We start from the raw sequence: 25,873 nt of genomic DNA on the forward strand, positions 1-25,873 counted from the left end.
GAAGGTCAAAGTTTCTTCCTGTGTCTTTTGGGCCTTGATTGGTTTCAGCTGGAAATAATCCGCACGCCAAAGAGACATTTTGGGATGGCAAATTTTGCTCCCCTGCAGGATGAATGTCAATTCCGGATGAAAATATTTTTTGTATCATTTTAAAAAAGCTTTTATTTCTAATGGAATATTGCAGGAACACTGGTGAGAAAAGAACTCACTTCCACTCTGAATTCGCTCCCAGGTCGCATTCTCTCCCTGGATTCCCTGACCGGGCCCCCCAAAGCCTCAGTCAGCCCAGACAGCCTCGCCCTCCCGGGTACCTCGACCCTTCGGCCTGAGCAGCGACCCTGAAAGCTTCCTGCTCCTCCCTCCTGAGAAAGAGGAAAGCAGTTCTTCGCCCTCCCCATATTAAGATCGCTCCCAGCCCCGCCGCCTCCGGGACCTCACTAGTCAGCCTTCCCTAACTCCGCCATTTTCTCACTTCCGGAACCGGCGCTTTTTTCCGGCTCCCGGAAGTGCGTCATCACCCAGCGCCAGCCCCCGGGCCCCACGCCGCCCAGGCGCCCCGGAGGCCCTGAGATTCGGGTGCTTGCGTGCACCATAGCGTCCTGGACGGGAACGGGGGTCGCTGCTGCTCGGCGCCGCGATGCAGGTCTCCAGCCTCAACGAAGTGAAGATTTACAGTCTCAGCTGCGGCAAGTCCCTTCCCGAGGTGAGTCACGTCGGGTCCTCCTCTTCGCGGGGCAGCCGCTCCTCTCCTCCTCCCTGTCCCTGGTAGTTTCAGCTGGGCCCGGGCCGGCTCCAGACTAGGGGAGGCCCAGAGTCCAGGGACGGTGCCTGGGGGAGCTGGTCGGTGCTGGGAGACGAGGACAGTGCTGTTAAGGCGCCAGAGCCTGGGCCGAGGGGTGATCGGGATTGATGAGTTGGCTTGAACTTTTGGGGGGTAAAGTTCTCTAGAACAGAGGAGCTGTCCTTTTGGGCTTGTATAATGTTCACAGCCGCTGCCACACCGAGGAGGAAAACGTGGACAGATTGGTTGACAGGTATTTCTCCCCCATTTTAATGCCCGCTCATCAGCTCTTCGTTGAATTCCTGTTATATGCCAAGTTCTAGAAATACAAGCAGTGAAGAGAAATGCAGGCTTTGCGTCAGCAGCATTTATGATGTGGACGGCAGTGTTTTTGAACCTTGCTGAACTTAACTTCGTTGAGCCTTAGGACATCAGAATTGGAAGGCGTTTGGAAAGTCAGCCATTCTCTTCCAATCTTTCCATGTTGAAAATATGCAAAAGATCTAGCGAGGGGAAGGGTGACCTGTCCAGAGTCATCCGCCTAGGCTCTGTAGCTTGGATGTTATTTCTCATAAGTGCTGGTCACGCTGCTGTCGAAGCACTGCCAGTGAGGAGAAACTTTTGGCAGAAGCTCTTCCATTTTGAGACTGCTTGTTAGACAGTTGTTTTAAAACACGCCCCCTTTCTACATGCCGCTGTTGCTCTGAGTCCTGCCCTTGGAAATCAGAATAAGTGTAACTCTTCCTTGTGTCCGACCCTAAAAGATTTGGAGCCAATGATTAGATTCTTCTCAGAATTCAGGTTAAATAACTCCTCGTTCTCCAGCTGTTTGTCACACAGCATGATCCTTGTCATTTTGTTCTTTGGTTCTGCACATTTGCTGAGACGTGAGTACCTGCAGGCAGCCTTGTTCTAAATGTTGGGATACGTGATGAACCGGTCAGATAAGGTTCCCTGTTGGGGAAAAGGATAATAAGTAAGCAAACACGACAACTTCAGATACTGAAAAGTGCTTTGAGTGCTGAGTGTCTATAAGAGAGCACTTGTGGATGAATTGTTTAGAGAAAGTGGTTTGGACTCAAGCCCTCAGGGAAGACCCCTCTACAAGGGGGTAACATTTGAACAGAAACTTGGTTGATGAAAAGGATCGAGTCTTGTGAAGATGGGGGAAAGGAAGAGTTTTCCGTACTGAGGGAACAGAAAGCGCCAGTGACCCACAATGGAAGGCACTTGGCACGTTGGAGAAACAGGAGAAGCACGGTTGTGTCTGTGGAGTGCTCAGTGGGGCAGGAGGGTGGGGACAGCTGAGGCTGGAGAGGTGGGCCTTGTAGGCCAAGGCTGGAAGTTAGGGTTTTATTCTTAGTGCTGTTGGAAGCTGTTGCTGGGAGCAGAAACCAGAGTGCCTGAAGGAAACTGCCAAGAACAGGCATCTGGTATAGCATGGCATCCATGTTCATTATTGTTGTCTGTAGGATGTGTTAAATTACTGTGCATTTTAATAATAAAATGCACAGTAGATTTTTAATAATAAAAATTATATTTAAAATTAAAAATCTAGATTTTTAATAATAAAAATCTGCAAAAAAATAAAGGTATTTATTCAGTACAGTGAAAGCATGGGAGAATGAGAAAAATATTCAAAAGGTGACAGACTGGCTGCTCTCTGGTAAATTACTGCAGCTGGGGAGGGTGTGAGTGGGGATGAGTTAGGTGGTCCAGCTGAGGGACGGGTGGCTCGGGCTAGGATGGTAGCAGAGGAGATGCTAAGACTGGGTGGGGTAAAGGAGGTGTTTTGGAGGTAAGCTAATGGGACTTGCTAATGGGTTGGGTAGTCGTAGGGAGTTGAGGTGAAGGAAAGAATCAGGGGGGAACTCTTAGGGTTTGGATCTGAGTAACTGGGCACACGGTGTTGCTGGTAACTGAAATGGAGAGCTGAGCGCATTGGGGGTCGGGGGAAGGTAGTGAGCAAAAGGCATGAAAAGTTTTATTTTTGATACGGAAGGTTTGATGTTCTAATAAACATCAGGTGGAAATGTTGAGTAAACAGGTATGTGTATCCTGTTAGGGAATCTCTCTAAATCTTCTTTTAAAGTAATTCTGACTTATCAACAAATTGCCTATTTTGCTTTACCTACTTCAAATGTAAGATCAAGCAGGGTTTTTCTTTTCTTTTGTTTTTTTTTCAACAATGGTGGGGTGCCTGTCCAGTGAGAGAATTAGGTCATCAGCATTCCCAGAGCTCTTTTGCTGGGTTTCTGGTTAAATTATTTGGCATTGGTAAAGTGACATTGCCTATCAGCTGTGATTTTCTGGAACACAAAGAGGATGCCTGGTATCAGTGACAACTTTCAGTTCTTTGGGGAACTTTTAAAACTTAGACTGACTCATTCCTGCCCCGTGCTGACTCTGTCTTGTGTGCTCTCCTGTCGTGCTGTCCGTTTGTACAGAAACTCCAGAGTGAACTGTTTTTCATCATTTTTCAACTCTTTTCCATCATCACTGTTGTAAGGAATTTCTGGCTCTTTTAGGTCCCAGGCTCCCATTTAGAAGGCAATCTCAATCCCCTCCTCTTTGCCCCAAGCTCATGATGTGTGAGACCAGCAGTTGAATGAACTGCCCCCTTCTTTAGCATAACTCCCTGAGAAGAGGAAATCGAATCCCCTATTAAAGGAGAGGCCCTTTGTTTTGCTTCTATTAGGTTGATGTAGAAGAATGTATCGAGTGCCCAGAAATATAGCTTAACATCACCTTTAATTGAAACATTTCTGCCTAAAATGAAATCAGAGCAGTGTAATCACAAAGACTAGCACAGACCTGTAAATCAATGCCCTAAAGACAAAGGCAGGAGGAGAGCTCTGGCTCAGACTCAGGCCCTTGAAAGAGCGACACCTGTTCCAGTGTCGACACTGCCTCAGGCGTCACACTTAGGGTATTCAGGAGTGGGACCACATGATCACAGTCCTAAAGATTATAATGTCCTGTCTCTAACATGGGCTGTAGGTTGGGTTTGTGCTTTTAGAAATGACATCTGTTAATTTTTCTCTTGCTTTTCTTTGATTTCCTGAGGGTATGGTTTCTTAACCTCGTCATTATTGACATTTTGGGCTGGACAGTGCTTGTTGTACAGTCTGTCCTGTGCATTGTAGGAGGTTTGGCAGCATCCCTGACCTCTACCCACTAGTTGCCAGGAGTGCCCACCCCTTCCCACTGTGGCAACCAAGTATGCTTTAAGAATTGCCAGATGCCCTTTGGAGGCAAAATTGCCCCTGGTTGTGAACCACTGCTTTAAGGTAATCGTAACTGATTAGTGCTTCATCATTGGCGCTTGTTCATGCAATGGACTTATGCTGCAAGCTAAAATAAGGTATAGGAATTACAGAACAAAATCTGGTGTCAGCGAATGTGACTTTTAAAAGTATCATTTCTTTATTATCAGGTGTCAGCTATTTGGTCAGTTATTTATCTAGGTTTATGTTTTGTAAAAAATACATTTGTTTAAGAAACTTTCTCCATTTAATGTTTGCTTTTTAAAATTTCACTTAAAGTGCCATATATTAGTTATAACCCATAGTATTTGAGGCTTACTCCTTTCCCTTAGGTTGATTAGATGAACTAGTTTTTTCTTGTGTAAAATATGGTAGTTCTAAAAATTTATTGTCTAGTATATGTAAATATATACCAGAAAAAAAATCCGTGTAACAGGATGTTAACAGTAGGGTTAGGATTACAGAGTATTTTCATTTTCTATGTTATATATTCCTATAAAGTTTCAATTTTTTAATATGGGCATGTATTTTTGTAAGCAGAGAAACAATTCAAGTAAATATGTTTTAAAATAAAGTCTCTTTGTTTTCTTTAAGTGGCTTTCTGACAGAAAAAAGAGAGCACTTCAGAAGAAAGATGTCGGTGAGTATTATTTTTTTCATCTCAGCTACATTTGTGATCCAAGTTATAATGCTTTTTTCATTTATTGTTATCATATTTAACTGAAGGTTTACAAAGACACAGTGGAATTCATGTAGTGGAAAATAAACTTCCTGCCCTTTTCCTTTTTTTTAGACAAAAATTTTATTCATTCATTCATTCATTCATTCATTCATTTTAAACTTTTATTTATTTATTTATGGCTGTGTTGGGTCTTCGTTTCTGCACGAGGGCTTTCTCCAGTTGCGGCAAGTGGGGGCCACTCCTCATCGCGGTGCTTGGGCCTCCCACTATCGCGGCCTCTCCTGCTGCGGAGCACAGGCTCCAGACACGCAGGCTCAGCAATCGTGGCTCACGGGGCCAGCTGCTCCGCGGCATGTGGGATCCCCCCAGACCAGGGCTCGAACCCGTGTCCCCTGCACTGGCAGGCAGACTCTCAACCACTGCACCACCAAGGAAGCCCCTCATTTATTTATTTATGGCTCTGTTGGGTTTTTTTGTTGCTGTGCGTGGGCTTTCTCTAGTTGCGGCGAGCGGGGGCTACCCTTCCTTGCGGTGCGCGGGCTTCTCATTGCGGTGACTTCTCTTGTTGCGGAGCACGGGCTCTATGCGTGCGGGCTTCAGTAGTTGTGGCACGCAGGCTCAGCAGTTGTGGCGCACGGGCTTAGTTGCTCCGTGGCAGGTGGGATCTTCTTGGACCAGGGCTTGAACCCGTGTCCCCTGCATTGGCAGGTGGATTCTTAACCACTGCGTCTGATTCTTTCTTTCCACTCCAGTGTTCTAGTGTGTAAGAAAACAGATTCAGATTTCTTAGAGGAAAAAATTGTTCATTGACTCCTTTCCAGCCCATCTCAAAACTATCATGTGTCTTCCAGATTTAGTGGACTCCTCCTGCTCAGTTGGTTGGTTTAGTGAACAAGGCAATAATGTGCCAGAGAGTCATACACAGTCCTTACAGTGGGCACATTGTTACAATAGCAGCCAGCAAGAATCCACACTTTCTTGTTGCAGGGAACCAGTTTTTGTGAGAGTACGTTTAAGTGTTTTGACCCAGAGATTGCTCTAAGGCTTCCTCTAGCCTAGATCTTCTTGGCCGCAGATCAGTGCTGCCACAAGGAGGCAAAAGTCAGCTTGGTAGCAGCTTCTTATATAAACTTAAGGTTTTAAAGGTTTAGACTTGTTATTATTTAGGAGAAAAAATGGTAAAGGTTTTTGTCTTAGTCATGATCCATGATTGAATAACAATGGTGGTTTAATGTTTATTCTGTTCCCCCTTTATCCCAGGCTTGAAACTGGATGTTTGATGCACTATCATGGACATTTTTTTTTCCAGTTAACAATGACACTTTTTCCTTTTTGAAAAATAAAAATAAAATACTTAGTTTAGAAAAATAAGGTATGAGCTAAGAGAAAAGCTTGCTGTGTCATGGGCGGGGCTGTGTCCGTGCGCCTTCCCGAGGCTGGGAAGCACTGGGACGTTGCCGTTGGTAGTGACCTCTCTGAATCCTGTCTTCCTGGACACAGAGTAAGCACGTGGCGGTTAAACCAGTTATTTATCTTCTTTCTTTGTAGATGTCCGTAGGAGAATTGAACTTATTCAGGATTTTGAAATGCCTACTGTTTGTACCACTATTAAGGTATCAAAAGATGGACAGTATATTTTAGCAACCGGTAAGCATCTTTTTGGTTATGATTTACATATACTTCGTAGCAGGAAATGATGTAGTGGGAAAGGTCACTTTTTAAAAATTGCCCTGACATTTTATTATTTAAAAATTGCAAACATATAGAATTATTGAAAAAACTGTATAGTGAACAGCCTGTCACCTAGATTCTTAAGTAGTTTACTGTATTTGCTTTATCACATATCTGTCTATCCATCTTTCTGCCATCCATCAATCCACCCTGTTTTTTGATGCATTTCAGAGTAAGTTGCAGGTATTAGTATACTTCACCCCTAAATACCTCAGTGTGTACATCATTAACTAGAGTTCAGTATTCGTTTATGGCTTTTTTTTAAAAGATAAATTTGTATAAGTACATTGCTGAGTTTGTACAAATGCACATGCCTGTGTAGCCCAAACCCCTACCAAGATACAAAACATTCTTTCATCCAGAGCATTCCGTCATGCCCCCCACAGTCAATCCCTGCTCCCGCTCATGTGTAGCCAGCCACTGCCGTGATTTATTTTTTCACCACAGACAAGTGTAGCCCGTTTTAAATGGACTTCATGTAAGTGCAGTCATACACTATGTATGTTTTTTGTGTAAGACTTATTTCATCTAGGACTTCATATTTCAGATTCATTCATGTCATTATATGTGTCAGTAATGTGTTCTTTTTTTATTAGCAAATGGTATTTCCTTATAGGAATATGTCACACTTTGTTAATTTATTCTTCATTTGGTGGACACCTGGGCTATTTTCATTCTTCGACTGTTATTGGTAAAGCATTATGAACCGTCTTGTACAAGTCTGTTTTGAGGACATTGCTGGGTCATAGGGTAGGTATATACTTAGTTTGATAAGAAACTGCCAGATGGTTCTCCACAGTAGTTAGATCATTTTGTACTCCCATCAACAATGAATGATAGTTCCAGGAAAGGTCATTTTTATCATAATGATTTTCTCTATCATATGCTAGTATTTTTTATGTCACTAAGATTTTATGTTAGCAGTATTCATCAGTATCAAAAAGTCAACAAATATAGGGAACTTTTAATGTATTATAAGTTAGAACAGCATTACCCAACCTTTTTTTGGTTGTGATTTGGTACATATATCCTGGGTATTGTCCACTTACATTTTTTTGTTGGCTTAACATTATGCATCTATATCTCTTTTCCAACCACTTATTTGACAGCTTTTATACATCCACGTGCTAGTCTCTTTGGTTCTGTGTCAATGGTTGTCTAATTACTAACTCTATCCACATTTTTTTTTTTTTTTTTTTTTTTTTGGTACGCGGGCCTCTCACTGTTGTGGCCTCTCCCCTTGCGGAGCACAGGCTCCGGATGCGCAGGCTCAGCGGCCATGGCTCACGGGCCCAGCCGCTCCGCGGCATATGGGATCCTCCCGGACCGGGGCACGAACCCGTATCCCCTGCATCGGCAGGCGGACTCTCAACCACTGCGCCACCAGGGAGGCCCTCTATCCACATTTTTTAGTGTCCAGTTTTATGTTCAGAATCTAGATTATAATTATAGATTATATATAACATGTATATTGTATATAGAGTATGTGTGTGTATATATACTGTACTATATACTGGTTTTAAACGAGATCTTGGGCTTTGATCCATGCCAGAAAACATAGGACTACTTCATTCCTTTCTTTTAAAAATACCCTTCGTGGTTTTAAAAGTCAGTCTTTTTCTTTTCATGATAAACTTATAAAAAAATGCAAACATTATAGAAATACATAAGATAAAATGTGAAAGGCCCTAAGATTGCACTAAAATACACAAAATATCACTGTGTTTATTCCTCCATCTTCTTTCTGTACAGAGTACTGACACTGTCATTGTTGAGTTTTACAAAAGCCGGATCGCAGTATAAGTGCCCCTCTGCAGCCCTCACTGCACCCGCTGCACTCACTCTCCCTTTCACTTTGTAATATGTTTTGGCAGCTTTCCATGTCAGGAGTTACAGGTCTGCGTCACCCTCTTTATAACCTCTATAATGATTTACCATCATTTATTGAACCGTTTCCCTATCAGTGGACATTTAATTTGCTTTCAATTTTTGGCCATCAGTAAATAATGCTGTGGTGAACATTCTTCATGTCTTCGGTACACTTACGGGTGTGTTTCTGTAGAATAAATTTGTATAAGTTGAAATACAGATATAAGGTGTATGAGCATCACATATTTTACAGATATTGCCAGATTGTCCTCCAAAGAATTTGTAACAATTTAAACTTGTCACCAAAGTATGAGAGAACTTTTTTTGAATATCAACCTCAATGCAGATACTAACCATTTTTTCATCTTTGCCATCTGATGGACAAAAACTAATTCTTTTGAATTTTTTTTTGAATTTTATTTTATTTTTTATACAGCAGGTTCTTATTATTTATCTATTTTATAAATATTGACAAAAACTAATTTTTGAAAAATCTACTTTGTTAGATTATTTGTGAAGTTGATTACATATTTGTATTTCATACACAGGTGTATACATTTTCTGTGTCTTGCTTGTTTATATCCTTTGTTCATTTTTCCCTTGGGATGTTGGAGAGGGCTGCTTTTTTTTTTTAATATCTTTATTGGTGTACAATTGCTTTACAGTGTTGTGTTGGTTTCTGCTGTACAACAAAGTGAATCAGCCATATGCATACATATATCCCCATATCCCCTCCCTCTTGAGCCTCCCTCCCACCCTCTCTATCCCACGCCTCTAGATTGTCACAAAGCATCAAGCTGATCTCCCTGTGCTATGCAACAGCTTCCCACTAGCCATCCATTTTAGGAGAGGGCTGCTTTTAAATTCTTTTTGTTTGATATGCTTATAATGAATCTTACTTACCTCTAAACAAAAAGTATACTCAACATATCTGCAGGATATTGATAATGAAAAGTATGGCCTTTAGGTTTTACATCACATTAAATTTTTTTATAGGAACATATAAACCTCGAGTTCGATGTTATGACACCTATCAATTATCCTTGAAGTTTGAAAGGTGTTTAGATTCAGAAGGTAAGAGGTTATATTTGAAATCACAAAAATAGTTTTTATATTTGGCTGCTTTTCTGCTTTTTAAAATGGGCATGGGTTGTATATCAGTTTTCTGTGCTGTGTAACAAATTGCAATAAACGTGGCAGCTTAAAAAAGATTCATTAGCTCATAGCTCTGTACGTAAAGTCCGTCCAGGCTTTTCTGTGTTCTGTGCTCAGGGCTGACCTCAAGGTGTCAGCCAGGTGGGACTCTTCCAGAGGCCCTAGGCAAGACCCCTTTTCAAACTTACAGGATGTTGGCAGAATGCAGTTTGTTTTGGTTGTAGGGCTAGGGACGCCTTTGCTGCTGGCTGTCAGCCTGGGGCCATGCTCAGCTCCTAGAGACCCCTGCATTCCTCCTCACCTGGTCCCCTCCTCCTTCAAGCCAGCAGCAGCTCATTGGATCCTTCTTGTGCTCTGATTCTCTCTGACTACCCCCTTCTGCCGCCAGCTGGAGAAAGCTCTGCTTTGAAAGGGCTCGTGTGATTATAAATCTCTCCTTTGCCGTAGAAGGTGATGTAATCACAAGAGCGGTGTCTCCTCACGTTGACAGCGTCCACCCACACTCTCCAGAGGAGGGGACTGCCCTGGGGGGAAGGTCAGTGGGGTCATTCTTAGAATTCTGCCTGGCACAGGGTGCAGGTTGAAATGGGAGAGTTCAGGTATTTTTGTCAGGTGGCCCCGTGTTTGAGATTGAGGGAAAAGAAGTTAATGGGATATGAATTCTCTTAACTTGTTTCACTGTCTTCTTTTTAAAAAACAGTACAAACTCCATGTGCCGCTAATAATAACTGTTTTCATTCTTTATTTTCATTTAGCAGGTATACCATGAATGAGTAAAAAGTTACTGTTACCTTTTTAAAGCAAAAAGTTTCGAGTTTTTCATGTTTGTTGTTTTACTTTGACCATCTCAGAAAAACTGTGACAAAATTTAGAAGTCATTATGTTTTGTAAATTTATTATTTAATTTGCTTCAGTTCTGTAGAAAATCTAGCTGATCTGTATAAAACTATAAAGCTTTTAATTTTTCATTTGGTGTTTTGGGGGGCAATATAGCATGGAAACTTTGTTCTTGTGTTATGTAGGTGCAAAAAAGGAAGAAAAACCCAGCATTTGTATATAGTATTTGTGTTGAGTTAGAATCTTTGCATCAAATTTGTATTTTTATTAAAAAAGTGGACTGATAATTGTACTTTTCCTATTTCTTATTTTTCAGTTGTCACCTTTGAAACTTTGTCTGATGACTATTCAAAGGTATGCTTTATAGCATTGGTTTATACTGCCTGTCCTCAAGAAATGAATGAGTGGGATTTGTTTTTATGATAAGTGTTTTTATGATGTTTCCATTGTTAAATTTAAAATGGCTGTATAGTAAAATAAAACCTATTGTTTTCTATTAATATATATTTTGTTTGTCACGTGTCTGTGACAACCGGGATAGAGAGAGCCTTTGGCCAATCTAATATTGAAATAAGTTTTCCATAGCATGTATGAATGAAACCTTATCTATATTTTTAAGAATTGGTAGCAGTCATCTTTTTAGACCATCCTATGTTCTAGATGTGTGATTTTCATTATTGCATTTATTATTTTCGTTTTCTTATTCATATGTGAAAAGTACAGTAGCAGTGTTGTATGTTTAATTTTCTTAACCCTGCAAATTAGTGGTTGTGCATATACTGAAACAGTTCAAGACACAGCTAATATATTTATGTTTCCTTTTCTTTCTTTTTTGGTGCCATTAGTGCATCTTTCAACTCTTGTAGTAATTTTCAACAGTTATAAGATTGTCAATAAAAGTGCCTTATTCAATTTAAAATGAAAAACTTTTAGAGATGTCATCATGAAGGAAAATTGAATTTTCAGAGCTGACATGCTTTCTATGTTGTCTTCAGTTCTGGAAACTATGGGGTACAGTTTATCCTTTTGCCTGTGGTAGCCGTTTATCATATGTTTTGGGACTTGTAATTTTATAGTATATTTTCTCTAGATATTGATAAATTTGCTTTTAAATACCATCTGCAGATTTTTAAGATACCTTTGTAATACGTTAAAGTTAAATTTATACAAGGAGCCTATCAAACTCCGTGTGATAATAGTGAGATTATTAAAATGTGTTCTTAAGTAAAATAGGAACTGACTCACTGAGGCTACTGAGCAGTGCTCTACATGACAAAGTGCTGGCGCCAGATAAATGAAGGGCATTTGTATTAAGTCTTTCAGTTAGAAGGTAAAGTTTGCCAAAAAACCTATCTAAGATGCAGGAAGGCATTAAGTAGCTAATGGAGAGGTTTGATTCTTAAACACATTTCTTAACCATCATGGCGAGTTGTGTTTATACACATGCGTTTAGGAGGATGAGAGAGATCAGAGATTTTCTTCCTTTGCCGGTTTCAGTGATGATGATGAAATAAATACTTTCACCTAAGCAAACTAATTTTCTTGTTTCATTTTCAGATTGTCTTCCTGCATAATGATAGATACATCGAATTTCATTCACAATCAGGTTTCTACTACAAAACCAGAATACCAAAGTTCGGGAGAGATTTTTCTTACCATTATCCATCTTGTGACTTGTACTTTGTTGGCGCAAGGTATTGGGGTCTAATCACCCTTTGTTTTCTCCTTTCCACCTCCCCAAGCAACTTCTGTTCTTAAAATTGAGGAGAGGGATTAAAAGAAGGATAAGGCATTATCCCTGCCTTATGGTTGCTCAGAGAGTGTGACTGGCTCGTTTAGGAATTACATCCTTGACTTCTGTTAGCATGGTGCTCTAAATCTAGAGAGACGTGGGTGACCCAGTAGTGTAGCAGTGGTGTGAAGTCAGTATCTTAGCCCCATTGCATGCATTTTAAAACTTTTATTCTTAAATGCTACCTTCTTTATGATTATAAAAATAATACATATCCATTTTAGAAAATTGGGGAAATATAAAAAAGAATAAAGAAGAAAAAAAATCACCCATAATTATGCCACTCAGAGGAAACCCTATTAGTATTTTATTGTTATTTCATTGTAGTCTTGTATACATACACTTATAGATACATTTTGGATCTTGTATTCTCTGTGTTATTTGTAAATAATATCCTACTTAATGACCTCATAATATTTCCTTGGCACATGGGTCGTTTAAATCACTTTTATGCATGAACAGACTTACAAGTAAGGTGGTTATCTTTCAGGTTTAGAATGCATTTTTGTATCAGTTTTACAAAGGGAAGTGATGCTTTATGACAGATACATGTTTCTAAAAATTATATTTACTTGAAGAAACGTTCATTTTAGTTTACTGGATTTTTCACTTTATTCATTGTTTGGCAGCTCTGAAGTTTATAGATTGAACTTGGAACAGGGACGGTTCCTGAATCCTCTACAGACTGATGCTGCGTGAGTGTTTTGTTATAAGAATCCTGCTGTATTTATTTTGGCCAGGAGATGAAGCCAGACGCCCAATTTGTTGTCAAATGACATGTGTTGCATTTAAGCAGAGCTCTGGGCAACTTAGGTAAAAGAGTAACATTAAATTTTTTCTCACACAAAAAATTCACTAGAAGACCTGGTGATGTCGTAAAATTAAAAAAAAATTTTTTAATATATGTGAAGAGTTTTTAACTCACTCCAGAAATTCAGTTACTGTTTTTTGCTGTGTTCTTTAAATTTTCATTCATGATTTAGTTTTGTGATATTTTCTTTTATAGAGAAATTTTGAAAAAACTTGGAGTACTGTTTTTTAATTTTATTTTTTTATGCTTTTGCTGGCAGACATTTAAGATTTTTTCACGTTTTCTTTTCATCATATGTTATGGTCTGTACTTTTGTTTTATTCATAGAGAAATCCTTTAGGAATGAATCTGTCATAATAGTATTAATACTGAGTAATAGTAACAACAGCAGTACTGAAAGCACTTACTATGTGCCAAGCATTATTCAGGATTTTATATATACTCACTCATTTGAAACTTATAACAAATTTTTACAGTATAGGTACTATTGTTATCTCCATTTTACAGATAGGGCAGCTGAGACTCAGAGAGGGTAAGTAGCTTGTTTAAGTTCACACAGCTAGTACAGAGTGGAAGCTGGATTACTTCTCACCTATGTATATAATGAGCTTGTTGGATTTTCCTTATTGCTTTGAAAGGGATTTTTAAAGGTTGGAAGAACAGGTAGTGATAAAAACCAGGTAAACTCTGGGTTTGTTTTCCACATTGATTTGAAATACTCTTATTTTCTTTAAAAAGAAATTATAGTAATGTCACGATGCATCCTTGAATAATAAAAAGTTACATGCTCTTTAGTTGCAGAATTTCCTGTTTATAATAACAACTTTTATTTATTGTCTTGTAAACTCTAGTCGCTGTGCTGAACATGTAGTTTTTTCATTTAATCCTCACAGCAACCATATGAGATTGGTGAATACCATTTTTCAGAAAAAGAAAACGAGCCTAGATCAGTGTACTCAACAAGCTGGTCAAGTCTCAGGATTGGTGTAGTGATAGCCTGTGTTCTTTTTGCTTTGGGAGAAAATACATTGATTGGGAAATGTGTTCTCGCGATGGTGGAATAGTGTTTTTGAAGAAAGCCCTTCCTTGTCTCGTTCCCTGGCAGATAGAGTGTCACCCTGGGGTCTGAAACTGCGGGGACCGTCCCGTGTACAGTGCACTGGCCCCTTTGATGGGTGCTTCGCATATGCAGATGAGCGCGAGAATCTGCTGCCTCCTTAGGCACAGCATTGGGTTTACTGTTTGTTTAGAAAGTTTAGTGAGTGTCTGTCGTCTCCGCGCCCTGCAAAAGTAGATGCTAAAACTCTCTCCCTTATCACTTTACTATTTTAGGGAGAATAATGTTTGTGACGTAAATTCAGTGCATGGCTTATTTGCCACAGGAACAATAGAGGTAAGCATACATTGACTTTAGTTTTTTGAACATTTGCTCTATATTTGATAATGAATGGAGTTTTATTTAAAGACAGCATTGCTTGGTTCCTAAGAGCAGCGTGCTAATGAAGCCACAGGCCACTGATTTGCTTTTCGTATGGACTGTGGGTCACGTTCCACAGAGATACAGCTGTATCTCTGTATTGCTGCACACTGTGCCCCTTGTGCATTGATTTGGTCTGCGAGGGCCGTCATTGTCGGGGGTGAGACTTGAAGTTGCTGCTTGCTGCTGGATTGCCAGCTCCAGTATGATGGCCACTCTTGTTCTTAACAGGAGGCAGTCCCAGATCTCTGCTGCTTGTCAGTTTTATGACTGACTTTCCCTGAGGCTTGTTTTTGTCATCAGTGAAATGGAGATGATAATACTTACCTTGGCAACTGTATAGAGGTGCTGTGCTGGTGAGAATCACATGAAAGAACCTATTTGAAAACATTATAAACTGGAAAGATATATAGGGTTGTGATTTGGACATCCTCTGTAGTAGCATTCAATAAATGCACAACATTTTCATTTTAAACTACAGCACCTTTGAATCAGTGTCCTTCATGCTTACCAGAAGTTTTTCTAGATTTGCGTTTTTTAATTACAATATTGTTAAATACTCATAATAAAAAAAAGGTAAAAATGTCAAAAACATATTATTAAAAAAGTACCCTTCTGTGCCTTCCAGTTACCAAATCCTCATACACCCGAGGTAACTCTATAATGGCTTGCAGTATTCTCCTTTTCTTTTTTGTTTTTCTGTGTATGTGCAGGTATGCGTATGTGTTAGTAATATGGTTTTAAAAGTTTTTCACAAAATTGAAATTATACCATGTTTCTTCATTTGCTTTTTTTTTAATGTAATGGTATATAATGTACGTCTTTATACATTGGTACTTGTAATTACTTATAAAGCTAAAGTAATTTTTAAAAAATTAATTAATCAATTTATTTTTGGCTGCATTGGGTCTTTGTTGCTGCGCGCGGGCTTTCTCTAGTTGCGGCGAGCAGGGGCTACTCTTTGTCGCGGTGCGCAGGCTTCTCATTTCAGTGGCTTCTCTTATTGTGAAGCACGGGCTCTAGGCACATGGGCTTCAGTAGTTGTGGCTCACGGGCTCTAGAGCGCAGGCTCAGTAGTTGTGGCGTATGGGCTTGGTTGTTCCGCGGCATGTGGGATCTTCCCGGACCAGGGCTCGAACCCGTGTCTCCTGCATTGGCAGGCGGATTCTTAATCACTGCGCCACCAGGGAGGTCCTAATTTTTTATTATATGTTGGATTTTGATTTCTTCTGTGATAGTTATTGTAGTACATATATTAAACATTTATCATTGATACAGTGATATTTACAAATTTATATTTTCCCAGTTATACCAAAATGTCTTTCATAACTCCTCTCCCCTCTACCACACCAACCAAATCAAGGTCCATTCAAGGATCATGCATCACATTTTGCACTTGTTTTTCTTAACCATCCTTCTTTTCTTCTTTTAAATTATAAAAGAAATGCAGCTAATGATAAAACATTTAACAGTACTAAAAAGGGTGGGTATAGGTAAAAAGTTTGAAAAAGTTAAATTCTTATTCTCCACGAGATAATCAGTGTTAATGAGGCTTTTTTTTTTTTTTGTATTTGTATTTGTCTAAAAACTTTCTAGTATTTAAAATGACTGTGTTTTATTTGTTTAGGGCCGAGTGGAGTGCTGGGACCCGAGGACGCGTGGCAGAGTTGGCCTGTTAGATTGCGCCTTAAGTAGCGTCACGGCTGATTCAGAGTAAGTGGGAGTGAAGTCGCAGTTTAAATACTCATCAGCTTCTGATTTAAACAAACGTATCAACACTAAATTAAAATCAGTTGCTAAAGGATGACACTCTTAAAACATGTTTATCTGAGGTTGTGGTTTTGTGATTGTTTTATGTAGAAATCCTCTCCTGTGAAAGCTCACTAAGTGGGGAAGCCAGATGGAATTCCTTGTTTATATAGTTGCCGTGGAATTTTGTTAAAATAAATACACTGCAGGAATTTGTATTTCCCATTCTGTAGGATATGGCAGTGGAACCAGGAGTCCACCACTCCATTTAACAAACAAAAATATGTGCTTTGAATTCTAAGGTAGAGGGAAGCAATGTTTTTGATATTTTCTTGTTCCTATTTGGCCATTCCTACGCTTAAAATAATTGGAAAAGTAAATCATAGTTGGGGGATGAAAACCTCTAAAGCTTGAATTAAGTAATACCTATAAGCCCCCTGTCCTTTTCCCACTCACAAGAGTACTTACTGTTACACTGCTTGGTACACATGTTTTCAGACTTTTTTTTTTTTTTTTTGGCCTTGACGCATGGCTTGCGGGATCTTACTGCACCAACCAGGGATCGAACCCGGGCCCCCGGCAGTGAAAGTTCCGAGTCCTAACCACTGGACCGCCAGGGAATTCCCTTCAGACATTTTTCTGTGCTCATATTAACACATGCAGATTATCACTCTCTTTGTCAGATCCTTGACATGGGATTAGTTGCTGTAATCAGCTCGGGAATGCCCTTTCTCTGGGGTCTTGTTATTCATGGAAATGTCATTTTACTTTGTCTTTTCAGTTGATCAGACATTTATCTACAGTCATGTCACATAGGAGGTGGAGTGTTAGATGGGTGGGCTAAGAGAGACTAACTCTAAATTTATTGTAGAATTTTGTGTGATTTGCATTTTTCTGGGGGAGAGAAGAAATATAGTTCTTTCTTTTGAAAAAATCAGCTTTGTAAAAAAGCATTCTTGACCTAGAAAAAAAAGCTAAGAATCACTGAATGGAAAGATGTCTGTTTCTAATGTATATATTTTTCACTCTGTCATAAGTAAAGAAAAAATTTTTCTCATCTTTTAATTATGACATTGAAAGTGAGTATAGGAAATTTTTTTCCTGAGTATTGTTACTGAGTTTTATTAAAGTAATACTAATGAATAACTTCATTAGTCATGGTATGGAGTATAGTGTATTAAACAATCTAAAAATGGAAAACTCATGCTACATTTGATTTTTCGTTTTGTTTTGGAATTACTTAGACATTTTTATTGTGAAATGTACACATACAGAAAAACTCATTAAACATTAATGTGCAGATTACTGAATTATGAGTCTCTACATTTGTTAATAGAACAAAGCAATGGAAATGATTATTAGTATTCATCAAATAGGTATGAAAGAAAATGAATCAGAAACTTGTTTATTTTTAGAAAGTAGAAAATCAGGTTTAAGTGAAAGGTATTTACTCACTCTATAGGAAACAAAGAGGTTAATTTTCTCTTACCCTTAAGCATTAACTTGTGTTTGAATTAGAATAAAGAGACTTGTGTACAAACTCTGTCATTAATTGTTTCATCTTGAAAAGTCATTTAAGGAAACAGGCCAGCAGGAGTTAGTTGCAGTATGTCTTAAGGTTATTTCTACTTTAATGACTACAATAGAAGTACCATTATACAAAATTTAAGGAAGGGATGTTAAAAAATAATCTTAACAGTGGTCTCTAGAAACATGGGAATATTTTTTCTTTTTTTAATAGAATATTGATTCACAAACATTTTTGGTGGCCTCTTTTGTCCTTAGGGGTGAGGCATTTTTCAGCTGTCATGATGGAGGTTATTTTATTTATTAAAATTTTTTTTTATTTTGTAAAGATGATTTGTACTTAATGTAAGAAGATACTAAGCAGTTTCAAAGATGCACAGAAGAAAGTAAAAATGACTTCTGCATATATACAGGCAGGTTGAATTTAAGTAACAGACCACTCTTGGTTCGTGAAGGATGCTTGTAGTTTTTCACTAGTGCATGTCTATTTACACTTTTATGATTATTTCCTGAGGGAAAAATATCAAGAGCTTGAACAGTATACATGTTCTTAAGGCTTTTGGTGCCCATTGCTAAATTGCCTGACAGAAAAGGTAACATCAATTTAAAGGTCTACCTACATGTACAGAGTGCACATTCTCCCACCTCCATAGCCCAAGGTGTTAATCCCATTATGATAATACTAAGATGTCAGAAAGCGCCCAGGATATCAAATCAAAATACAGCTTGGTAGAAATAATAGCTAACAGTACTTTCTATTTGCCAAGTAGTGTTCTAAGTTCTCTACATATATTAACTTATTTAATAAAACAACAACAGTCTTTGATGCAGGTACTGTTTTGTATTTATTTTACAGATGAGGAAGTGTTGCCCAATAGCCTACGTAAGCCTTTAAGAATTATGTGGCAGAAGCATATTTATTTCTAGGGAAAGATGTTCCAAATACGCAGTTCCCTATAGAATTTTATCACATTTTCATAAGAAAAACAGTGAACTTATGTGTACAGTCATAGGGACGAAATCTGGATATGTTACAAAGTGTTAAAAGTAGCTCTGCCTGCTGATTCAGCTTCAGGTGATTTTATTTATTAATTTTTTTATGCTTAGCTTTATATTTTTCCTACACAAACATTATAAGCCGTCACCTCTGTTATTTGACATAGGTAGAGTTCTGGGAGCTGGAGCCGATACAGTCAGAGAAAGAAATACGTGTTAAGTTTTGGCTGGCGGAGGACAGGCTTTTGTTCTTTGCAGGTGATTGTGTGCCTAGGAAACCCAGTAGAACTAACTGGAAAACTATAAACACTAATATGAGAGTTAAGTAAATTGGTTACAAAACAAATGTACAAAATCAGTGGCGTTGATGCTTATCAGCCATATCCAGTTAGAAAGATACAGTGAAAAGCAGTTCTCATTTATAACAAAATAATTTATAACAAACAGTTGTAAAATACTGAGGGATAAGCTTAATAAGTGACTATCTGAAGAAAGGGACAAAATTTTATTAAGAAACAAAAAAGTTTGAATAGGGCTTCCCTGGTGGCACAGTGGTTAAGAATCCGCCTGCCAATGCAGGGGACACGGGTTCGAGCCCTGTTCCAGGAAGATCCCACATGCGGCAGAGCACCTCAGCCCGTGCACCACAACTACTGAGCCTGCGCTCTAGAGCCCGCGAGCCACAACTGCTGAGCCCGTGAGCCACAACTACTGAAGCCCACGCGCCTAGAACGCGTGCTCCACAAGAGAAGCCACTGCAGTGAGAAGCCTGCGCACTGCAATGAAGAGTAGCCCCCGCTAGCCGCAACTAGAGAAAGCCCGCGTGCAACAACGAAGACCCAATACGGCCAAAAATAAATAAATTAAATAAATTTTTTTAAAAAGAAATACAAAAAAAAAGAGTTTGAATAAATGAGGAAAAATAATGTCACCGCACTGAGAAATGATTCCAGCATTCATTTTGAAGAGTAAATGACTGAAAGTGTTGCAGACAAGAGACCTCCAGGTTCCCATGGATGCTTCAGTGTAGTTGCAGGCTGAGGCTTTAGGTGGCATAAGAGACCTGAGGATGCCAAGAGTCAGCAGCCTGGACTGAAGGTCCTGGTCCAAGGTCGTGGAGACAATAGGTATTGAAATCAGGACTGTGACCCGCTTCTGACTCATCATCTAGGACCCTTTCCCCCTCAGAGCGTTATTCTTGGTTACTGAGTGAGACGCATACTCCAGATTCAGAGCCATAAACATCCATCATTTTGTTACGTTTACAGGTTCTGGGTCCCCGTTTGGGGACTAGTCTTTATTTTAGCTTGACATCACTAACTTTAAAAATGAAAATGGGGGGCTTCCCTGGTGGCGCAGTGGTTGAGAGTCCGCCTGCTGATGCAAGGGACTTGGGTTCGTGCCCTGGTCCGGGAAGATCCCACATGCCGCGGAGCGGCTGGGCCCGTGAGCCATGGCCGCTGGGCCTGCGCGTCCAGAGCCTGTGCTCCGCGGCGGGAGAGGCCACAACAGTGAGAGGCCCGCGTACTGCAAAAAATGAATAAATTAAAAAAAAATGAAAATGGGTATACCCATGCCCGAATATAAAACTGTTTTCTCTTAAGCAAAAAAGGGCATGTTTCTGTAAATACCTTATCCTGGCTTAAACAAAATGAGAGATATTGTCATACTGATCTTTTTCCATTGGTTTTATATTTTCAGAAACTTTTTTTGCTTGTAGCTAGTTTGAAAATATTTCTTACATTTTTAAAGAGCATAATCTACAGACTTTTAAAGGTAGATTACATTTATATGTAAAGGTTATTTTTCATTTTGATTAAGAAAGTTTGGCTACAGTCACCTTTTAAACAGAAGACTAAGAAATGTGATTGTCCCCATTAGAATTGAAGTGAAGATTAATAATGAATTTGTTACTTGGAAGGAGATTTGGCCAAATATGCACGAAACACAAATGTTTTGCCTTTCAGGATAAACAGTTTACCAACGATCTCTGCTTTGAAATTTAATGGTGCCTTGACCATGGCAGTTGGAACATCCACAGGGCAGGTAAATATGTTTAAGTTGGAAACCTCACACTTCAGTTACTACTTCAGGGGCGTGTATGTCTCATGGGAAACATCCACATGTCTGTTCACTGTGGGAACAGAAAATGAAGCATTATTGTTTTGGCCAGAGTGGAGAGGGTACTCAGAATGCTGTGTCCCTTCGGTACCTTTAGAAATTCTGGTTCTGGCCTGATTGGTTGGTGTGAGAGGCTCTCGAGCTGAAGCTGCAGTGGGGTGTGCCTCAGGTGTCCTGACTGTGGTTTAGAAGAGCATTTTCTAGAGAGTGTGGAGTAGAGTTCCGTGGTCATACAAGTTTGGAATTCTCCAGATTTCTACTCTTTGAGGTTTATAGTGCATTTAAATATACACTGAAAGCTCGGAGAATTCCTATAGACAAAAAACGCGTTGAGTAAGTATTTCCAAAATGTATTTGCCCAAGGAACCTTTTTTTTCACCCAGCACTATCACCCACACATCCGGTGCAGTCAGTGGTCAGTGGGACATACCTCAGCAAACGCTAGTCTGAGGAGTACAAATGAAATAGCTTCAGGGATTTAATTTCATCTTTTCTCTCTTTCCTTCACGGCAGAGCCCACACACTTGTAAGTCTGTTCTGACCTCAGCACAGGTGTGAGCCCTGCTTCCAGTAGAGTTACTGCCTCTCATCTGTCACCTAGGACTAAGATCCAGCTTCACCAGGCCCCTTGCCTATCAAGACAGGGCTCAGGAGAGACCCCCCCTCCCCCCGAAAGTCATAACCCTGCCACCGCCATCTGTCTGGAATCCACCAGGACTGTCTTCATTATGCTTCTTTTTTTTTTTTTTTTTTTTTTTAATTCATTATGCTTCTTGTTCTTGTTTCTGTCAGCCACTGTGACAGTGCCTGGTACACAGTAGGCCCTCAGTGTATATATATTTGTTGAATTCATAAATGACACAAATTCTTGTGGACTTTCCTTTTGGTTCCTTCCTAAATATAGCTAAGTAGTTCTCAATCTTAGTGTGCCTAAAAACTACTCTCAGGGTTGAATTCATAAAACCATATACTGGAAGGGTAATTTAAGAGATTTTTCTGGAGTATTTTTGCCGGCTGACTTTAGAATCTTTGTACCCTGAGTGAGGGGTGTTCATTGTGGTGATAAAAAAGGTAATGAAGCAAATGGCAGCCATTATTCTAAGTTTTAAAAGTTTCAAGATAAAATATTTAGTTCGTTTAAACAGAAATAACTTTTGTTTTTTAGGTTTTGTTGTATGATCTTCGGTCTGATAAGCCACTGCTAGTTAAGGATCACCAGTATGGGCTGCCCATTAAATCAGTTCATTTCCAGGATTCATTAGATTTGATTTTGTCTGCTGACTCTCGAATTATCAAAATGTGGAATAAGAACTCAGTACGTATTTTTTGTTGTTAACATTACTTACTTATTTGCCTATTTTCCATGTAATGTTTCTTTTCTTTCTGTTGCCTTTTTTGAGCAATGTGCGTTCTTGAGAAAGAAATACCAATACTAAGCATCCGTTTGGGCACTTCATTGGAAGTCAGTTACTTCGGGATAGATAATATTCATATTCAGAGTAGTCAAGATTGTTTTCTTCTGTTGAGAAGTTTTCCTCATTTGCTAGAACGGGCATGCATTTTTACATGTTCAGTTAGGTAGAGAGTAAATCACTGTTTAAAAAAAAGATTGATCCATGAGAAACCCCCTAGATTTTGAGGCTGTCTTACAACCTTAGGAAGGTTTTTATGAGCTACTACTAATCTTTCCATATCAGTATTATACATCTCAATTTCATAGCCTTTCCCCATGTCAAACAATTGGATTTTAGATATGATACCTTTACAATAATTTCTTACAGTGTTTTTCTTAAAAACAGTATTTTCTTCAGAATATTTGATGTTCTCTGCCCTTCTGAGTGTCCTTTAAAAGGTAACAAAACCCTGTGTCGCTGGTTTTATTCTGCTTTCTGCTTTTGTTTTTTCATTTTAAAACCTAAGTATTTTGAGAGAGTAGTAAAAGATTAGTTCATCAACTGGGAAAAAATTCATTCAGTGTAGCAGTTGCTTTTAAGAGTCTTTGCGTTTATTCATTTCAAACTTAGCATCTTTAGTCAAAGAGTGTTACTTCAAAAAAAACTCTCATTCTTGAGATGAAGTGGGTGGAGGGCCCAGCAGCCTCAGCATCAGTTACCAGAGGGCAAACGTCAGTCTTTCCTGTGAGGGCTGCCCGAGTTCAGGGCAGAGATGCTACCAGCGGGTCTGTCATGGTTCAGCTACTGATCAGAATCCCTGCCTGCTTGGACCATTACTTTTGCTTTTCATTTTCATGTTGTCAACTCTCAAAGTATTGACCTTACTTAGCTCCCTTTCTTTTTCTCTCTGGCTCTGCTGTGGAGGTTCAGAGTTATCCTTGGGGTGTGTCCTGTCTCTCAAGCCCTGTTACCTTTGCAGCTCCTGAGACTCTGTTAGGGAGAAGAGGAAGGGCTTCCGACCTTTCTCAATTCCTGGAAGAATTACCCTGACGATGGCCCGGGAACCGACTGTGCCGCTTTGAGTTGGAGGGTTTTGAGGGCTTTCTTAGGAAGATACGTGGTGTCTTAGGCTGGAATTTTCTCTGCCCTTTTCTGATAATCCAAACTAGTTTACTTTGAAACAGTTACTTCTTTTTAATACTCCAAATGCAGACATTTTATTTTTGAAGGGTCATGTAGCATACTGGTAAAGTAGAAGTTTTCCTTGACCTGGCTTCCATCCTACCTAATGGTAAACGTACCAATTTGGATGCATCCTCCCAGGCCCTGTAACTGCTGCATAGTTTTCCCCAACATGGATTTCTGTGAACTGTGGCCCCTTTTCTTTTTTGTTCCATGCTATTATTATTCCCATTTCACCTTCCTTTTTCCTTCCCTCTTTCCATTTGTTGTTCCAGTGGGCACTTGAGACGAAAGGGAGGTAGCTGTGTGAGTTCCATTGTCTGTCTTGAATTAGAACCTGGCTGCTGTTTTTCACTGAGTGCAAAATTAGTTTTTTAACTACTGCCCCCACTTTGCCATGGAGCCTCTAATAATGGGTTAATAAATGCAAGAGCTGGCAGACATTTTCAGCAGCAGTTCTTGAAATCACGTTGTAGTTGCTACAGTAAGTTTTATTTTGGCGTTGTTGCAATGACTAAATACGTCTTCTTGACCAACACCCAAGTTACTTGGTTCTGCTTGACTTGCTTTCCTTGTTTATCTTTCTCATCACCTTTTTCCACTCCCACCTACTTAACTTTCTGTCTCTTTTCTTTTAACTTCTTTTAATTTTTAAAACTATAGTATATTTCCCCCCACATTAAAAAAACTTTTACGCTTTGCTGTGTCATAGCTAACACTTTATGTATTTATAGGATTTTGTTTTATAAGTTACTTTACATTCATCATCTTACTTGATCCCCCTCAAGCCCTCGTGACGCAGGTGTGGCAGATACCATCCTCATGCTGCCTTGTTGACCGTCTCTTCATCTTTGGTTTCTTTGAGGACAAGTTTACCTAGGGTGTGTTTCCCAGGTTATGAGAATTTTTTAAAGTTGATGTACAACTTTATTTTAGACTTTACCCTTTCCTGTTTAGACATTATCTTTAAAAGTTTGTACTTATTTTCCCAAGAAAGTCACCTCTCCCCCTGAGCCTCAGTTTCTTCCTCTCTAAAATGAGAGGGTTTGATAAATTGATAAAACAAATTGTCAGATTTTTTTGTACTTAAATTCTGTGACTTCAGTTAGGTGATTTTATTTTTTCACATCAGCAGAGTGTAGTGGAGTTACGTCTCCAGGTTATTCTCTATATATCACATTGCCAAAAGTTGTCTTCCTTTAACTATTTTAATAATTCCTTTTTGCTTACTCTTTTAGGGAAAAATATTTACTTCCTTGGAGCCAGAACATGACATTAATGATGTTTGCCTCTATCCCAACTCAGGTATGCAGTATGTAGCAACGGGCCATTCTGCGAGATGAATCTAGGTTATGCTCTATAGGGTTTTAAACTCATTTTATTTCTTAAGACAGGGTTTGGCTTGGTGGGGACAATTCTTGGATATTGTATTTACTAGAAAAATTAAGAGCAGGAAGTGGCGTGGATGATTGCGAAAATGACCCTCTCAGTGACTTAGTCCTCAGCCAGCCTAGCTATTAGTAGAAACTGGTAGCAGTCCGTAGGTCGGTGGCAGGTGAGGTGCTATTTAGTGTGCGCTTTAGCTGTTTTATGTGGTTGGTAATCGTGTGTAGGGATTTGGAGGAGGCTGGAGCTCCCTGATGATGATACACAGGCTCATAAAGCCACGGGTTTCGTATATTCTGTGTTGCAGGCTGTTCAGTAAATTACCTGGCAGATTTCAAGATTTAACAATCCCTTCAAGGCAAATCTGTGAAGAACTCTGGAAAATGAGAACACTTCCCACTCTCAAGCAGGGTTGTATTCTGAGGACGGATGTACACAGATAATTTTGACGGAGGGATACAAGGCAAAGCAGGAAGAGTTCTGTTATGTATGTACAGATGGCAGGAGAGGGAGAGAGATATCAGCAGAAGCAATGAGAGGAGAACGTAGAGGAGATCTTTGTCTGCATTGAGCCTGGGGGTGCTGGGTGGAGTTGGGAGGTGAGGTCATCCCCACGAGGGGACAGTGTAAGAGGGGCAGGAAGGATGGGCGGGGGCACAGCACAGTGCACGGAGGAGCTCTGGGAGGAATGGGGTGGGAAGCAGGTGGTGCCCGGGTGGTGCGGACCCAGGAGTGACCTGCTGAGTGGCTGGTGCTGTTTGTAGTCAGGACCTACTCAGACCCTGCTTCCAGAGGTGGTTCTGTCCACCAGGTAACAGGTAGATCAGTTTTGAACTAAGATGAGTAGGAAGTGATGCTCGGAGCCGAGATTGGGAGCACAGGAGAGAGAGCAAATTTGGAGAGAAAGATTGTTTCCTTCTTTGAGCCTTTGAATATGAGGAGGCAGGGGGCAGTGGCAGTGTCTGGCAGAGGGTCTCCAGCCTGGCCACCCCTAGGATCGCCTGGGAGCGTCTTAGAAATACGGCTTGCTTGGCCCTACACACATCAGGGGTACTGACTCGGCGTCTGGGGGAGAGCCCCGAAATGAGTTACTTTTCACATGCTTCCCAAGTGGCTG

General features: G+C 39.9%; 1 protein-coding gene across 1 annotated transcript in view; it reads left to right on the plus strand.

Moving 5' to 3' along the window:
- Window positions 1-530: 530 nt before the first annotated feature.
- The window catches only part of NOL10 (nucleolar protein 10), an 85,955-nt gene continuing 60,612 nt past the window's right edge, over window positions 531-25,873 (plus strand). Inside the window, exons 1-12 of the mRNA XM_081254174.1 lie at window positions 531-703; window positions 4,642-4,687; window positions 6,278-6,376; window positions 9,326-9,403; window positions 10,638-10,675; window positions 11,879-12,015; window positions 12,743-12,808; window positions 14,257-14,317; window positions 16,029-16,114; window positions 20,641-20,719; window positions 21,960-22,109; window positions 24,609-24,675. Coding sequence (XP_081110300.1) covers window positions 638-703; window positions 4,642-4,687; window positions 6,278-6,376; window positions 9,326-9,403; window positions 10,638-10,675; window positions 11,879-12,015; window positions 12,743-12,808; window positions 14,257-14,317; window positions 16,029-16,114; window positions 20,641-20,719; window positions 21,960-22,109; window positions 24,609-24,675 — 973 coding nt within the window. The 5' untranslated portion in view covers window positions 531-637. The remainder of the gene's footprint in view (window positions 704-4,641; window positions 4,688-6,277; window positions 6,377-9,325; window positions 9,404-10,637; window positions 10,676-11,878; window positions 12,016-12,742; window positions 12,809-14,256; window positions 14,318-16,028; window positions 16,115-20,640; window positions 20,720-21,959; window positions 22,110-24,608; window positions 24,676-25,873) is intronic.

This window comes from Mesoplodon bidens (genome assembly GCF_964165515.1).
Source record: "Mesoplodon bidens genome assembly, chromosome: 14".
Taxonomy (NCBI): Eukaryota; Metazoa; Chordata; class Mammalia; order Artiodactyla; family Ziphiidae; genus Mesoplodon; species Mesoplodon bidens.